Here is a 17,938-nt window from a genome sequence, read left to right on the forward strand (position 1 = left end):
ATACAAGTTTTAATATTGTATGCAGACTATCTTGCTTATTCAAGTAGATGTTTTGACCAGAAAACAAGACCAGTTATGATTTTTGGAGTGTAGTGTAGAGGCAAAGAAGAGCAATTAAAAGCAAACAGTGAAATGTGATGATTGTTTCAGCCTTGAGTCCTGAGGCAGTATAGGAAATTTCCCGGCTGTACTGTACTTTTTTTATCCCTTGCACAAACAATTTCAAACATGCCAGCTCAAAATACCATCCCATTGGGAAAACAACATGCTCTGATAAAAATCACTTTAAGAGAGGAAGTTAAATATTAGTCTTTGCAATTGTCCAATTACACTGTTGTGCTTTTCTTTATTTTATGTGTTTTCACTACCGTTTATCTATGTAAAAAATATATTTTTGTCAATTGTATATTTTATACGCTACGCATATTTTATAAGCACACACACATATGACGCGAATCACTCTATTATAAAAATATTTCATTCTCATTGAGAAAAAAAAAAACTCTTTGGATATCATCAAGTGCTCTCTGACAGAGATTCACAACATGGCATGTAACATAAAGTGCTATCATACTTTTATACAAAACAACTATCACGCAGCACTTAAGTCCTTGCTGCCATTCATTATATAATAGAAGCTTTATTTGTTTGGCCCTTATTCTGGGATTAGATTACTGAAGTGTAATATGATTTTAAAGACTGGTCTTATCTGAGTCCCATCCTTTTACGAGTCACTGCATGTACTCACTCAAGAATAACATAATGGTTATAATGAAACAACCCCTGACAGGCTTTGATGTTAAAGCAGTCGGCGGTCTCTAGAAAGATAACAAAAGAGTAAATCCTGAAGCTTGTCCTCAGTGGAGCGATAGTTCTTATCACTCACCGGCCATGACAGAGAGACATTCAGAAATATTAAATTAATATTGAGAACTGGACCTTATAATAAAGTGTGACCAATTACTCTTTCAAGCTACATTCTAGTGAATAAATGTTTGAAGGATTTTATACAGTAAAATATGTATTGATACATTGCCACCAAGCAAAATATTGTGAGACAATGTATCGATTGTACTGTGCCGATTTTCTCCCCACCCCTAATGGCTGTCATGTGAAGGATGTAGTTTGACTCACTGTGGAGGGCGAGCTGGATGTACTGTTGAGCTCCTCTGGAGAGTCTTCCTCATCCTCAGGAAGGGTTGGCATGGCAGGGATCAGCGGGGGCCGAGAGCGTGCTTTAGGAAAGATAAAATCAGTGACAGGCTCTGTCACAAAACTATAAGCTCTCTTTAGTGAAGTTTGCTCACCCCGTTAGCGTGTGAACTGACAGATAGCAGTTGGGTCCTCTTGGTCCTGTACAGACACACAATACAACACATACATGTATGAGGAAACAAGCTTATACAATACAGTTCAGTTTTTGCCAATGCCATGGTAGACTGAAGGAAATATCATGGTAATTAACAATTTCCATATTCAAATAAGTGCTACTGAACACCAAGGCACTGCAGCGAATACAATGAGAATAGTGTAAGAATGATTAATTGGGGGACATTTGACCCTTCTGACAATGATTCAGCTCTTAAACCGTAAGCCATTAACATGATTTTAATGGAACATCTTTGATGTGATTGAATAAAATGTAAAAGAAATGTTCAATTTAAAAAATAAATTGTTGTGTTTAAACTGTATTATACATATTTTAGCATTATATTCTCACCAGATCAGTGGTTCTCAACCCGAGGGGCTGAAAAACTACAAAGAAGGCCTCACGATACCTTACAATGGTTCAAAATAAGACAACACATTAAAACAAAACATCAAGATACTTATTTGAATTTATCCCCTGGGCATATGAGGTGGCCCTATTTTAAAAGTGTTTTCAAGACTTGGAATGTTAATTGTGATGATTTTGGCCCACATTTGACGAAAACGCACCGATTCACTCAACAAATTAAAATATGGTGACATGCCAATCAGCTAATCAACTCAAAACACCTGCAAAGGTTTCCTGATCCTTCAAAATGGTCTCTTAGTTTGGTTCACTAGGCTACACAATCATGGGGAAGACTGCTGATCTGACAGTTGTCCAGAAGACCATCATTGACACCCTTCACAAGGAGGGTAAGCCACAAAAAATCATTACCAAAGAAGCTGGCTGTTCACAGAGTGCTGTATCCAAGCATGTTAACAGAAAGTTGAGTGGAAGGAAAAAGTGAGGAAGACAGGCGAAGCACCAATCATTCACCCCAGGAGGAAGTAGCCGCAGTGCAGGCTTTCTGAACCCAGATATCAGGCAGATCTGGTCGGTGAGGAAGGAGATAGGGACATGCCATTCTCCATTCCTTCCAGCAGGTCTAACTGCAAACCCCAAGAATGCAGCCACCGCTCTGCCTCAGCAATAGCGGGACCAGCATCGCAAGGAACGATGTTGAAGACTCCATCGTCAAAGAGAGCCTTCCAGGAATGAAGCAAACGCAGTGGTAGATGCTCACAATGCAGACAGTCAGATGATAACTTGAAGTCATTACAAATCTTGAAGATAGACCTCTTGTGAGTTCCCAGGTCATTATATGATGACTTATGCTTTTGTTGAAGCCAACTCTTTGCATTATTAAAACTAATTTTCTAAATAATCGTTTAACAGATGTACGATGCTGTACAGACAATTCCACCAATCACAAAGTTGAAGCGAGCAAAGTGCACCAAAATAGCTCTGCATGTAAAGCCATATCCTATTTATAACCATGTTAACGTTTCCAATAAACCCCAAAACCATGACACCCATTGTACTTTATAGTTTGTAGTATAGGAACCCCTTAATTACAGTGTGAAATTTGCATGGCAAATATATGCATGTTTCTCCACACTGGCATTAGTCCTATCGTAAAACCCCATCTCATGTTCCTGCCTCTCAGAGGGGTTCAAGAGGAAATGATTCCTTTAAGCAAAATAACAGTTGCTGATGGCATCTCATATACAAAAATACTGCTACAGTGATGATTAGTCTTATTATAAAAATCTTATTTTCAGAATAAATGTGACCAACATCAACAGCCGAAGAGAGTGGACAATTTGCCTATTTTTATTACCTCTAACAGTTTATCTCTATCATAAACACGTCTAAAAATATGCATGAGTCATTAATGCAGCAAATTTCAATTGTGTAAAGCCATTTGTCTGTCAAGTAGTTGTATAAACATGCTTGGCCTCAAGAAACAGATTGAGCAGAAAGAAGACTCCTTCATTCTCCCAAAGGAACGCACGCATTCCACATTCAATGAAATCTCTTCTGAGAGATGCAAAGGCTATCTTTGGCTTCCTGTACACCCAAACAAAACAGGAGAATTTCAGAGTCAATGCTATTTTAGTGAATGTCTTATAAGGGAAGAGAACTCAACAGTGTTTACATGTTGTGAAAGACTCCAGCAGTGAATTCACATTTGAGTCACTATAAAACTAGACCCCAATTGTGCAGAAAAAATCGAATCATCATTAGCACCAAGTGCAAATAAACCTTGCATCACTCATCCCACACACCTCTATCACATATGAATCAACTAAATGACTAATGAAATATTGGCTGGAAATGTTACTGGATTTACAGCTGCATCACTAAACAGGTTTTTTTTTATGTTTTCTAAAGAAAATGTGAGTGGTGTTTGAATACAAAACTCACCACCACAATGCCACAATGCTATGCAATTCTGTTGTTATGTGGTTTCTAGGTTGTTCTGGCTGGTTGCTAGGGTATTCTGGGTGGTTACTTATTAGATCAATTCAAAGATCCTACCTTCAAGTCGCAAATAGAAAATAGAATTGTATTCATGTGATCCATCAGAGATTTGCAATGCAAAAAGGTGTAACATTTCCAGTAAATTTTGAATTTTTTCATTTCAGAATTCAAGATTTTTTTTTTAAACTTTCCAGGACTTTTTCTGAATATTCCAAGGATTTTTCGAAAGTTTTTGGAAATGTACCGGACATTTTTCATCCCTTTGCAACCCAAGCAAGCAATCAGCAGCAGATTCATGTTGCATTGAGAACAAAAATTGTACTGAAACATTTTCATTGAAGTCTTTGTATATTTAATATCAGAACGACCAGAGGAACATTTCAGATGCTATGCAAAGATATTGGCCAGCTGATATTGTCTCCTCTCAGGGGTGTCCAATTCTGGTCTTTTAGGGCCACTGTCTTGCAGTTAAGCTCCAACCCCAATTAAACACACATGAACCAATGTAATTGTCTTCAGGATAACCAGAATCTACCAGGAAGATTCCAGTTGGCACTAAACTCTGCAGGAAATTGGCCCTCCAGAACCAGGACTGGACATCCCTGTTACAGTATCTCAAACAAATTATTCATTCACATGACGGTTTGATGCGCATCAAGGATTTTTTTTTCTTTCTGTAAACTTGATTCCAGTAGTTTATGCACATCTTACAACAGCATAAAAAAAATATGTCAAATGAGCATATATGTTTTTATGCACATTTTGGACATTTTATTCACATCTTGGTGTTTCCGATGAACAATTTCCCAAAACTTGCATTGAAATTATGATAGAACCGATTTATCCTGGTCCATAAAAATGTTTTAGAATGCTTTGTTTTTCAAAAATCGTCCATGTTTCATGTTCTTCTAAGTGAAAATCATAATTCAGAGTACCTCTCCTCGACCAGCTGCACATTTTGAGGCGTCAATCATGTCTTTAGCACAACTGGGATAAGCTATGCATCTTATTTTAACACTTAAAAGTATTAGTAAAACTGATTTTGCTCAAACAAGTATCACTAAAACAAATGTTTAAAATGGCGTCAATAGAAGCACAAGCCAGGTCCGTGTCCAGGAAGGCCAACATTCTGCTGAGTTTAGCTCCAACCCACCCTTACACACCTGTCTGAAGTTTCTATTTATCCCAAGAACAGGACTGCCTACCCTGTCCAAGATTATACAAAAATACTCAACATCCCTTCCTCAATTGGGTTTATATTAGAACCAAAACAATGGAATGGACGCAAACCTTAAATGGGAAAAACATTATTGAGTCCAGGTTAAAAAGAAGGATGGAGTATTGATGGAGTGTAAGGGATGGAGTTTTTTTTAAAAGGCCATTGATTCCAGAGGCGTGCAGAGAATTATATGAAGGAATTCTCAATAAACAATGTGTTTTTATTAATAATAAATAATCCATTATTAATAAACTAAGGTGCACAGCTCATTATGGACAGGGAATTGGTACCACATGAAATTATATGGTTCAACAAACTGTTGATAATCAGTGGAACTCACCCCTGGAGTCTCAGTAAGATCTGCGGCTCGGACACTCTGACTCTTTGATGTGTCTGAGTCACTTGTTTTGGGCTCCTCTTGAGTCTCACTCTTCCCTGTCCTTGCTTGACTCTGTCCACTGCTCTCAGATTCCTCTTGACTCCTCCCAGTGCAATCTCAATTCTCTCTACCGTCTTGACAACTCCCAGTATCCTCTACTGGATCTCCCCTGATAAACTGAGTGCTTGATTATCCCAGAAGTCTGCTAACTTGGAAGTCCCCTTTTGGCTCAGAAGTTTTAAGAACTCTGTCCTACTGCTATGTTCTGATGTGTGGCACCTCCCAGGACTCTCTGTTTATCCTCTGCTGTTTTGCAGCTCAGTTCCGGCACATCCAGACTCTTCCTGTATTTTAACTCCTGCACGTTTCCTTGTTTATAGCTAAGGTATTCCTAATAGCCTCTGACTCTGAGAGGAAGCTGTCATTGCTTGCTGCCCAATCTAACCTGAAGGAAAACAGTGAACAAAACAACTTACTTATTGTCCATAACCTATGCACAATCTAGAACAAAGTAAGACAACAATATACTATTATTAATAAAATACAACCAGATTTGTATATTTTATGAAAAAAAAAAATCAAATATAATATCTTATTTTATTTTCAACAGAAGAAAGCAACTCATTCAGGTTTGGAACAACTTGAAGGTGGAGTGGAATGTTCATTTTTGGGTGGAATATCCCATTAACTGGAATCCCTTTAACTAGGTGCATATTATGGCATCCGTATGGTTGCTAGATGGTTAATAAGTAGTGCTATCAAAAGATTAATCGTGATTAATCACTTTCAAAAATAAAAGTTGTTTATGTTATATACGTGTGTGTACTGTGTATATTTATTATATTTAGTATATTTCGAAAATATTTAAATTTATATATTAATATTCATATAATTGATATTATAATATTTATATAGCTTAGTGTATTTATATATACATAATAAATATACACAGTACACACACATATTACGTAAACAAAAACGTTTATTTTGGATGTGATTAATGGCATTAATCATTTGACAGCATTAATAATAAGATATCTTGATGAGTATTAGGTTACTAGGGTGTCCTGGTGGCTGCCACTTGGTTACTAGAATGTTTTGGGTGGTTGCAAAATGGGAATTAGGGTGTTGCTAGTGTTAGTGGTTGCTAGTTAGTTATAATTGAGTTCTGAGTGGTTACTAGAGTGTCCTAGAGATTTGCTAGGTCATTATAGTGCTCTGTGTAGTTTCTACTGTATGTGGTTAACTACAGTGTTCTGGGTGGTTGCAAGGTACTTCTAAAGGGCTGCTCAGTGGTTACAAAGATGTCCTGGTGGTTCCTAATTAGTTTATATGGTGTTCTGAGTGGTTGTACGGTGGTTAATAATGTGTTCTTGTTGAATTTTCAATGGTTGATGGGTCCTATTATGCTTTTTTCACTTTTCAACTTTAGTTAGTGTGCGTAATGTTGCTGTTTGAGAATTAAACAAGATCTGCAAGGTTACAAAGCTCAAAGCTCAAATTCCACACTAAAATGGGATATTATCTTTAACAAAAAAAACAAACAAAAAAACACTTTCCGAAAACTAATGAGAGTGTTGAGGCAATAAAAATAAAATAAAAATAAAATAAAAGTTTATTTTTAGACAGCATTTAGCTAAACTAAACAAGCCACTCTTGCCAGCATTTAGCTAAACTACACCAGCCACCCTTTAAACAAACCTTGTTACAGTAGCTAAAAGTCCAATGCCCATAATGATGCTAAATGATTGGTAATCGTATATAAACATTTACAAATGACAAACTTTAGATTGGCTACTGCAAAGACATGAACAAATAATTAATAGATTATTTGTTACGATGTATAAATAGAGTTCTACACAACAAATAAAGACCAACTAATGAACTGAAAGTTTACTGACATTGACATGTTTTTTTCCAAAACATGGCAAACTCCATTCTCCCTTTTCTGCAGAATGCGATATATCTTCTCAACCAATCACAGCACACCATTCCACACACTTTAGACAGTAATTGCGGCGCTCTGAATACACCTGGCATCCTAGTTTTCCTCATCTACTTTGTACTTTGTGATCAACAAACAAGAGCTGCACAATAAATTGCATGTGATTGCTATGCACATCTTTTAGGTAAAGCCGGTTCTGTCATTAATAGTACCGGTAAATCTCCATCATGTGCTTTCAGATATAAATTATTTAGATGCATTTAAAACACAGAGCCGTAGATCACTGACATGCTACGCTATATTGCATTCATTATATGAATCACATTTGATTGTGAACGCGATATTGCATAGCTTGTCAGTGTTAGTGTTTTTATTAATGCCATTTATGTTTTTGTTAATACAGCACATTGCACTAGTCAACTAAATTAATTGAACATGGCAAAGGTAAATGCATTTTGAATATAAGGGAAATGTCATTTTGGAATTTCTGTGGTCTAATGTGATATTGTTGTTCATGTTCTTGTTCATGATGAAATGTTATTTTATTGCTGTAATTAATTTAAAGCATTAACAAGATGGCCCATTGAATTCATTTTTGGAGCAACTGACTGATGAATGTATTTTTAGTCCAGTGGTCGTATATATGATTATTATTGACCAAGTTCAGAGGCTGTCATGTGGATCAACTTACTATGTTGTGTATTTTTTTTATTTTCAGATTGATTCAATGGATTTATTGCATTTTAAGAAAAAATTGTATCATGGATTTATTGCATTTTGGGGGGAAAAATACAATTTTATAATAAATCTTTGAAAATCAAAACCTGGATTAGAATTTGTAATGTTATAATTGTGAAAGTTTGAGAAGAAAATAATGGTTCTCATCTTGCCACTTTCTTGGTAAAGAAAACACATTTTAAGTCAAATTAATCCAAATTAATGTATTGTGTTTTGGAACCAAACTCTTCATTTATTAACTAATGATATGTTAAGCATTATATAATGTTTGTTAATTGTTTATAAATGAAAGTTATTATAAAGTGTTAAAAAAGACTACTCTGAGACGTCCTGTAGAAACTGTGTTCTGCATGACTGTCACATTTATGGACTTCTGTTACTTTTGTATTTTCCATATTTGGTCACGTTCCGTTCCTGTCTGTTTAGTTCCCATTTGTCCGCTATTGATGTATGATACCCCGATTTGAATTTGTGTTTGAATGTGCCCTTTTCCCTCCCATGTATTATTAAAAAGCATTATTTGTTATCTCCTTCGGACAGAAAAAATGAGTTTAGTTGCATTTTTCTCTCCTTTTTGTTTTGTTTTCCCCCCTCCCAGTATGGATTTACCAGCTGTCCAACTCCTATGCCTGGAGCAGTTGGACTGTTCGCTGGAGGACCATACTAGGGACTTTTTCGATCTGGCGTGCTTAATCCACTTCACAAACCGCTTGCTCTGTGCTTTTTATAATCACAACGTGAGCGAGCGGTGTAAGGCAGGCCTGCCATCGAATGGTCCCAGAGAGGGTTTCGCCACTTTGGTGGAGTGGGTGCTTTAGATAAATGGATCTCCATTCACCGTCATCCTACTGAAGAGGATATCTCCAGCCCCTTTCCTGAACCAGAGATCAGCCAGCTGATATCCTGCTGCATGGAGGAAATGCCAGAGCCCACCTGCAGCTGCAGAACCAGAGCCTGCCATGATTAAAGAGCCTGTGCTATTCACAGCGACAGAGCCAATCATCGCCCCTGAGCTTGGACTCGAGAGCACTACTGACCAGGTGTGTGAACCGGCAACACCGTGCATTGTGGGAGTACTGGTGGAGATCGAGGGCTTGGAGGGAGGCCCCCTGAATCTCCTATGTCTCCTCTGGTTCCACCCAGCCCTAGATCTCCTGTGTCTCCGCTGGCTCTGTCCAGCCCTGATCCTCCTGTGTTCCCTCCCAGCCTCCCTCTCCCACCTCCTCCTAGACCAGTCAGTTCCTCTGCTCCAACTGCTGGTGCCTGTCAGCCCTTCGGCTCACCCTCAGTCAGCGCCATCTGGGCACTCTGGTCTGCCTCAGTACTTCCAGTCTCCAGCTCCGCCTTGGCGTAAGGATCCCCTGTCTCCACTTCCAGTCTGCCAGCCCTGGACTCCACCTCGGACCTCCAACCCATCGGCTCCACCTAGGCTCTTAGCACCATCGTCTCCACCGTGGTTCAGCATCCCACCAACTCCACCAGGTTCGCTCATCCCTCGGCTCCACCTTGGTCAGTTGTCGACCATCCGCCGCCTCGGGACTCCATCCCTCTGGCTCTGTCAGGCTCCTCCTTCCCTCTGGGTCCACCTCCATCCTCAGTCGATCCGGCTCCGCAGTGGTCTTCCAGTGCCCCGCCTCCGCCTTGGTCGCCTGAGCCTTCTGCTCCACCTAGGCCCTCCGGATCCTCGGTGTCACCCTGGCCTTACAGCTACTCTGCTCCATCTTGGGCTCCTCATCCACCGGCACAGTCTCTGTCAGTCGGCCCCCTGGTGTTGTCAGCTCCTCCTTCACCATGGCTCCTCCCGCCGTCAAATCCACCGTGGGTCATCATCCTGGCTGGCCTCTGGAGCACCATCTGGCTCCTCCCTGGCTCCTCCCTTCATCCACTCCACCCTGGTACTCTGCTCCACGCTCCCTCTCCATTGCCTGCCCCTTGCTTGCCCCAAGCCCGCCTCATAAACCCCCACCCTCCCTCTGCTGGACTATCTCTTTGGTGTGAAGATGCACCATTCCGGAGGGGGCAAACTGTCACATTCATGGCCTTTTGTTGCTTTTGTGTTATCCCTATTTGGTCACATTCCGTTCCTAGTGTAGTGAATTGATTAATCCCCACCTGTCCCTGTTTTTCGAATTACTTTCCTTGTGTTTAAATAACCTGTCTGTTTAGTTCCCGTTTGTCCGCTATTGATGTATGATACCTTGATATGGATTTGTGTTTTGATGTGCCCTTTTTCCTCCCGTGTATTATTTAAAAGCCTTATTTGTTATCTCCTACGTCGTGCACTTCCTTTGCAAACCCACACATATTACAATGACCTTCTTGTTCATAAACAATCTCAGGATCTGAACTGGGCTCAAACTGGTACACTCTCTCAAAAGGTACAATAGTTGTCACTGTGGTGGTACCCTTTCAAAAGTTAGTAATGTCTATATTTAAGGTACCAATATGCACCCTTTAGGGGTAAACAATGTACAGAAGTGTACTTTTGAAAAGATACCACCCAGTGACAGCTTTTGTAATTTTATATCTCAGAGTGTATGGCAAAATTGACGACATTGTTAATATTTACAGCTGAGCAGATCAAACTCACGGCTATGGTAAGTGGCTTGACATTTCCAGAACACGCTCTGAGCGGTTCTCCAATTACAATGCACTGGGCCAGCTAACCAATCAGAGCATATTTTGTATCTTGAAAGGAGGGGCTTCACTGAAACAGGATAAACAGAGCGTTTGAGACTGGGAAGAGCGATGCTGCAATGATGTAAAATATTTGAAAAATAATGCATTTTTGTAACAATAAAGCATGAAAACATCCCCAAAAAGCAAATCAAGACTTATAAAACACCCTTTAGGGTGTTCTAAATGGTTGCTCTGTGGTTACCGTAGTGATTGCTAGGTGATTGTTATATGATTAACTAGAGTGCTCTGATTGGTTGCTATGAGTTTTTAAAGTGTTCTAAACAGTTATCTGGTGGTTACAAAGGTGGTTGTTTGGTAGATGTTCTAAATAATAAAATAGTTAAATAGTTGATGGGTGGCTGTATACAGCACCCTGGGCGGTTGTTATGTAGTTTCTAGAGTGTTCTGGGTAATTGCTAAGTAGTTCCAAAGCTCTCTAAATACTGAGTGTAGCAAAATAATAATGGAAAAAGAAATTTTTCTCTGTTGCATTTCCCAAAAAGAATCTCTACTTTAGGTTTTTGGTCCATGCTAAAAGGGCTTACACGTACCAGTTGGGAGTCAAAGTAATTTATTGGGGCCACGATGGGTGACAGTATAAACTTTTCAAATGTTCCTGCACAGTCTCACCTCACGCTGGATGATCTTTGTGTGAGGATTTTACATAAACACACACAAGCCTTGTCCTGTAAGAAGTGAAGGAATGTAAACACTGACCCAGCTACATTCTCCTGTCTGTTGTGTGGCGTGGGCTCCTCACAAGCTGACGGTTCCGGCAAAGAGCTCTCACTACAGAGTAAAGCAGGACTCTGTAGGGTAATCGCTCCCACAGATGGAAGACCTGCAAGGAACCAGTACTGTTAAGCCCAAAGAGAAAGTTTTTTTTAAATATACGTACACTAGTATATGCGTACAGTTGAATGCGTAGCCTTTCAAAGAACACTCCATTTCATAGTGTACAGGCAACTGTTGCCAACATTGTAGAATAAATGATTAGTGCACAACAGATTTTATCCTGTACATGCGACCTGCATGTACAGAGTGAAAAATCAGGCAACGTTCATACAGAATTCTCATACTATTCTGGTGATAAAATATGCATCACACAGACTGTAAAAATGTTGTGAATAGTTGTGAAAGTTGAAAAGAGAAAATTTAATTAAAACTTAATTGCAGTTTGGGCTTTAAGTAAACGGTGAGATCTCCAAATTCCTCAATAAGGTCTGTGGTGCTTATTTGTCCTACAGAGAGCAAAGAAATTAAATCGAGATCAAATGGAGACTTTTGGAACCTACTGTACTCTACTTTAAAAAAAATACATGTTGTGTCTACTGTAAAGAGAAAAAAAGTACTATACATAGTTTAACCATGAAATCTGTATTAAAACTGTGGTTACACAATAATAAACCATACGCCCAAAAACATGGTTACAAAACTTTTACTACATAGAAACCGTAGTTAATTTTCAAAGGGGTTGGATGATTTTTGTATTTTATGACTAACGTTAGTCCCACAATGTTCTGGAATGTTCCAGAAAGCACTAGAATATTACAGAATGTAACAGAAACTTTTAGAATGTTCCCATCCTTGCAAAAGCAATATCTTGCATAAACAAATTAGTACAAAAATGTATGTGCATGTAAAACTTAATTAAAATAGTTTAGCCTTCTGTGTGAAACAACAACTGATAAGTTGGAATAGGCAACTGACTACATGGTGAAAAAAAATAAAATAAAAAAATAAACAAATAAATAAAAACACATTTGTACCCTGCAACTGTACTTTTGGCATACTGAAATGGTATCCTTAAAGTCTGATAAATTGGAACAACTGATCTTGTGCTTTAATTGTGAGGAAGTAGTGCTGAAGTCCATCTAAAGATATACTTCAGCATATCTGTGCTAAAGTGGAACTATTGCAAGTATACTTTGAGTACGCTTTAAATATCTTGCATTTAAAGACTAAAACCGAGATCATACGATCCTTATTTATAGTGATATTACAACAGATTTTAGGCATAATATTAATAAATGTGCATTGTGCAATAAAGAAATAGGCAAATTAAATGTAATTACAATTTTATATCAGTAATCTTAAGTGATATGTCAATAAATATGTTAATGTCTTTGGAGCATACATACTGTAGTACGGCAATTATGGCATGGGTTTATTTTACTAGGGAAGTAACCGGAACTAATCAAATAAGGTGTAATATAATATCTATTAGTGATGATGACATAATTATTGGCAATGTTTTTGTGATGCAACATTGGAGCAATACAGTTTTTTTTAACAGTGTGATATTTTCCAGTTAATTCTGTTATTAAACTCTACCTAAAACAAAAAAAACAAAAAGGGGGATTTATGTTTATTCAGCAAGGATGCATTACATTCATCAAAAGGGACAGTAAAAACTTTAACACTGTTTCAAAAAATTATATTTCAAATAAATTATTTAAAACTTTCTAGTCATCAAATAATGAATAATGCTTTTGACTATGATAAATATGAAAAAGTACGCATTTGATATATGTATATAAGTAGATAAGGCACTAGGAATGATTTCAGTGGTCCAGAAGCTATTAAAGGAGGCCAGACAGCAGGAGTCCTGCTGCACGTTCCCCTGCAGAGAATGACATGCAGATAAATATTGCAGTGTAATCCAATCATCCTGATTATTTCCTGCTGGCTACGAGTCTATGTTTGTGAGCTTTCGCTCTCTATAACTCGCCCTCCTTCTTTCCCTGTGGTCAGTGTGTATTCTAGTTTTATTGACTGGATCTATTTTTATTCGGCCTTTGACTGTCTCCACTGAGAAGAGTTCTACTCTTATAAATGTAAGGAGGATGGAAGGTCATCTTGATGGCAGGTCCCTTCGGGGCCCTGATGACCTCAGGGTTACCTCATGGCAAATGTTATAACACGGCTGCATGAGAAAGTGCATGTTCTGCCCCCTCCCTTCACTTGTTATGTAACACAGATACAGTAATTTGGTTGTGTGAAAAAGGAAGTGGTTTCTATACAGTCATTGTAAAAGAGACAACAGGAAATGGAGGGAGTGTTCGAGAAACTGGCAATTCAGGTGAGCATCATCAAAAACATGCACTCAAAAAAATGTACTTTCACCTTTGCTAATTTTACTTAATCCGTTCATGTTATGATTACTTAAAAAAATTTATTTAACAATGTGAACTTGATTTAATCTAGTTCATTCAACAAAAAAGTGTGTATTGTCAGCTTTACTTAAAAATTATTTGTTCAGCCAACATAACATTTTTGCTTAAAGGTAACATATTAGTGAAACCAACACAGACTTGCATCTCATTGGTTGAGGATTTCTGCAGTGTATTGTGGGTAATTGTTATTCTGTCACCCTCTTGGAGAAGTGTAGCACCATTAGATAGGTAGATGAGTAATACAATTTATAGCAATTAAGTTGTTCTAATAAGTTTTAGAACAAAACAAACAAAGAAACAAAAAGTTTGAAATGTTTCTTTGTAATTTAAATATGTTTGTGATATGCTTGATAAGCTGTAATTATAGAAAGGTTTGAATGAAAAGTAATTTTAATCAGCTGCTCATGATCCTAATGCAAGGGGGTGGCAATGGCATTATTCAAATTTTATGCCATCATTATTTAACATTTTCAGGTACAATTAACTCATTTGTTGTTTGTTGACTCTATTAAGGGTTGTTAAGTTTACTTAAACTTATTTTGTAAAATGAACTTAATTATTAAAAACATTGTCCAAAACATTGCAGATTAGTTGGGCTGACACTATTAAATTAAGCTTTGCCCAACCATAGTAAATAAGTTGAATCAACCTTAATAAATTAAGTTGACCCAATGTAAGTACATTAAATTGGAGTAACAGAATTGCATAATGCTGAAATAAAGCAAATTAATCATGTGGAAATCCTTTCCATGATTTTTTTATGTTCGTTCAAAGAGTTATTTTTTTGAGTGTGTCATGAGCTGGTGAAACTCATTTTCTTCATGCTTTCAGTACACGAAAGAAAAGTATGAACTGATAAAGCCCATATGCAAGACACAATATGTCAGCACTACAACATAACTTGAAAAAGATGTTGAAGAAAATAATTTCACATACAACGTGGTGCAAAAGTATGAGAGCACTAGTTGAAATTAGAGCTGAAACAATATTTTCAAAGGGACCAAAATCATCACGGCATATTCAATTCAATATTATTCATGGTATTGTTAAAAAGTGTTAAAAATGTGTTTAAACAGTACTGATACTCGTTTTTTAATCATTACAATGATATTGAAAAACAACAAACAAATAAAATTAGCAGAACTATGCACTTTTTGTAATATAATCTTTGTTGGATGGATTTTAAATAAAAAAAAAAAAATCAGTTGAGTGACAGTGATGTTAAATGTTCAATTAAAGTTTGGTCAAAAGGATTTATAAAATGAGTGCATTTGGATTTTCTTGGATAAACTTTTACTTTTTTTATCTGAATTATCAGCATGACTATTTGAGTAAAGTTGAATGGATTTTTTTTTTTTGAGTGTGATATAGACTAGGTATAAACAGCTGTGAAATTCAAGTTGCCTTTTTTTATTGGTCTAATTCTTGCTTTACTGACAACAGCATGCAATCTGACATGAATGCCACAAAGTTGTGTCAAATCTGATGATCATGCTGTCCACCGTGATTTGAGCATCATCCAGAGAGCATCTTGAGCTTCAATAGAAACAAGAACGTCTGACTCTCTGTCACATGATCAATGTCACAATTATGCTTACTCGATTAGCAATCTAGAAATAGTGCAGGAACTAAAACTTTATATCCAGGATTGAATTAGATGATGTTCGATTCCCAGATTTTAAATATGGTCTCAGACTTTCGAACACCACCGTATCCATGTCACCTGAACACTGCTCCTGAACAGAATGTGTGTAGCATACATTTTTTACATCATACACAAAACAACGTCACACCTCCTTGGAAACCATGTTGTGTACTTCTTTCTGGAAGTGTCCGCTGCAAGCTCTTGTCTCAAGAGAATAAATCAATCCATGCAAAGAAAAACTTGCTGAAACTCTACCTGTTTGGCCAACAAGGATGAAAGATGCTCTCTCAACAGCCCACTATTTCCTTCAAAGCTCTCTTTGTATTTGTGCTGTTGATATTTTTTCTCAAAGCTCCACAATCTTCAGCGTCCTCTCTCTTTTCCTCTCCCTGACTTTTTTCCCTGCACTAGCCTCCCTGTGACTCCTGGGAGCTTTGACCATTTAAGGAGAAGCCTTCTCGTGCGTCTCCGGGCCGTTACTGCTGTGTGTGTGTGTGTGTGTGTGTGTGTGCAGTTTCTGCCTGATGCTTCAATGAGTCTGTCCTCCTCAGGCTGTATGTTTTGGAACTCTGCCTCTTTTTGAATTAGATTTAGTTACTAAAATGTTCTGGAATTTTATGAAACGGGTTTCTTTTCAGCACACTGTTAATGGCAGCAATCTACTTTCTTTCCACTTTAAATATTACTAATGAACACACATGCACAAGTTTAACAAGAAGCATCCGAACTGCAGCAAAAACAGGCCACTGTAGAGGAAGTGATGAGTTTTTTTTTTTTTTCTGAATATGCAAATTCTGTGTGACATCTGAACTGTCTTCTTTAAAACAGCTGCTAAACATATATAGGCTCAGTGCTTTAAAGGATTAGTTCACCCAAAAATTTCTCACACTTAGGCCATCCAATATGTAGATGCATTTGATTCTTCATTGAAACAGATTTGGATAAATTTAGCATTACTTGCTCTCCATTGGATCCACTGCAGTGACTAGGTCCATCAGAATGAGAGTTTAATGATGACTTAAAATGATTTAAAATAAGACAAAACATGGTTTTAAACAACTAACACGTAAACCTTGAAGAACATTTAGTTATTAAAACAGATAGAGATTTCTGTTTGCTAAGTCAAAATAGGCCTGTGTAATATACTGGTCACTATATATCGCTTGGTTATTTTATTTAATGTCTCTGACAGGCAAAAAAGCATTAGCTCACCTATATGCGGCATGATTTTAGATAGCATTTAGACATCATTTGTACACTGCACAAATGTGCGGAGGAAGTGATATGTCAAAGTTTAATAAACAGTGATGTCTGTCTTAGCAATGACACAAAACTGATGGCACAAAAAGACAAGCAACCTGCTTTCGAGACGCTATCGATATTTCAATATTCGGCGTAAAAAAACATGGTCAAAATTAAAATGACAATAATGAAAAAAAGAAAGAAATCTATATATATATATATATATATATATATATATATATATATATATATTAATGAATGAAATTAATATAAAGAGCTTTTTACCTTCTTGCTGTGGTCCTCTGCTCGCGTGCACAGAAGCCAGCCACCTGTTTGAAAGCAGCAAGAGAGATCCAGGTTTATTTGCAAGTCATGGGTCTGTCATGCAAATGCACAAGTGTTATAATGCACATTAATAGTCAGCCATCTAACAGCATAACACACCAAAGGAAACATAGCGCTTGACTGACATCAGAGTTTTCAATAATTCTTTCAGACTCTCTCCCTCCCTCCCACACTGCCTCTATATCTAAGGGCAACAATAACCTGGCAACCATTTACATGAGGAGCTTGATCCTCTGGCTGAAAGCACTCGGCGAAGCACAGACTCATTGTTTCACTTCCTTTAAAAGCATGTATCAGTTGGACAGAGGTTGTAAAACGTTCAATGATGCTCTTCAAACAGCAATAATCTGTGTATAATACCATGAATTTAAATGCAAGTCCTGGTAAAAAAAATAAAAAATAAAAAATAACATTCCACATTAATTACATTAATTATTTATTACAGACTGTACAATGAGATTTAAATGAGCAGCTCAAATTGAGAACCAGACACAAGTGATACGCTGATGTTTCCTGTTATAGTGACTTCAACCAATGCATGATGACTTTGCTTTTGCTGGCAATGGACAAATTGATCTTATTTTATAATGTTGACCTTTAAAGTGTCTGTTCGATGGACAAATAAATGTCAATATGCAAGTATTTATGATCTGACCAAGACAAACTAAAAAGATCTTGCAAAAAAAGAGGAACTATAAAATTAATAATAATAATTAAAAAAATCAACTAGACCACAAGAGCTGAATCAAATGCAAATGTCCTCCCAGTTCTGCAGGGTGAAATAATCTGGTAAATGCTTTGCATTAACCCTCTCAGCCATACAACTTCTCGAGA

General features: G+C 37.4%; 1 protein-coding gene across 6 annotated transcripts in view; it reads right to left on the minus strand.

Annotated features, from left to right (window-relative positions):
• The window catches only part of mrvi1 (murine retrovirus integration site 1 homolog), a 31,446-nt gene extending 14,248 nt beyond the window's left edge, over positions 1 to 17,198 (minus strand). Inside the window, exons 1-5 of one of the 6 annotated variants that reach the window (XM_052601045.1) lie at positions 17,045 to 17,198; positions 11,414 to 11,537; positions 5,296 to 5,779; positions 1,308 to 1,353; positions 1,135 to 1,235 (exon numbers count right to left, since the gene is read on the minus strand). In XM_052601045.1, coding sequence (XP_052457005.1) covers positions 1,135 to 1,206 — 72 coding nt within the window. In that variant the 5' untranslated portion in view covers positions 1,207 to 1,235; positions 1,308 to 1,353; positions 5,296 to 5,779; positions 11,414 to 11,537; positions 17,045 to 17,198. Of the gene's footprint in view, positions 1 to 1,134; positions 1,236 to 1,307; positions 1,354 to 5,295; positions 5,780 to 11,413; positions 11,538 to 15,772; positions 15,970 to 17,044 lie in introns of those variants that run through there. The other 5 variants (XM_052601049.1, XM_052601044.1, XM_052601046.1 and 2 more) reach the window with 5 other exon arrangements.
• Between the last annotated feature and the right edge of the window lie 740 nt (positions 17,199 to 17,938).

Source organism: Carassius gibelio, chromosome A7 (assembly GCF_023724105.1).
Source record: "Carassius gibelio isolate Cgi1373 ecotype wild population from Czech Republic chromosome A7, carGib1.2-hapl.c, whole genome shotgun sequence".
NCBI lineage: Eukaryota > Metazoa > Chordata > Actinopteri > Cypriniformes > Cyprinidae > Carassius > Carassius gibelio.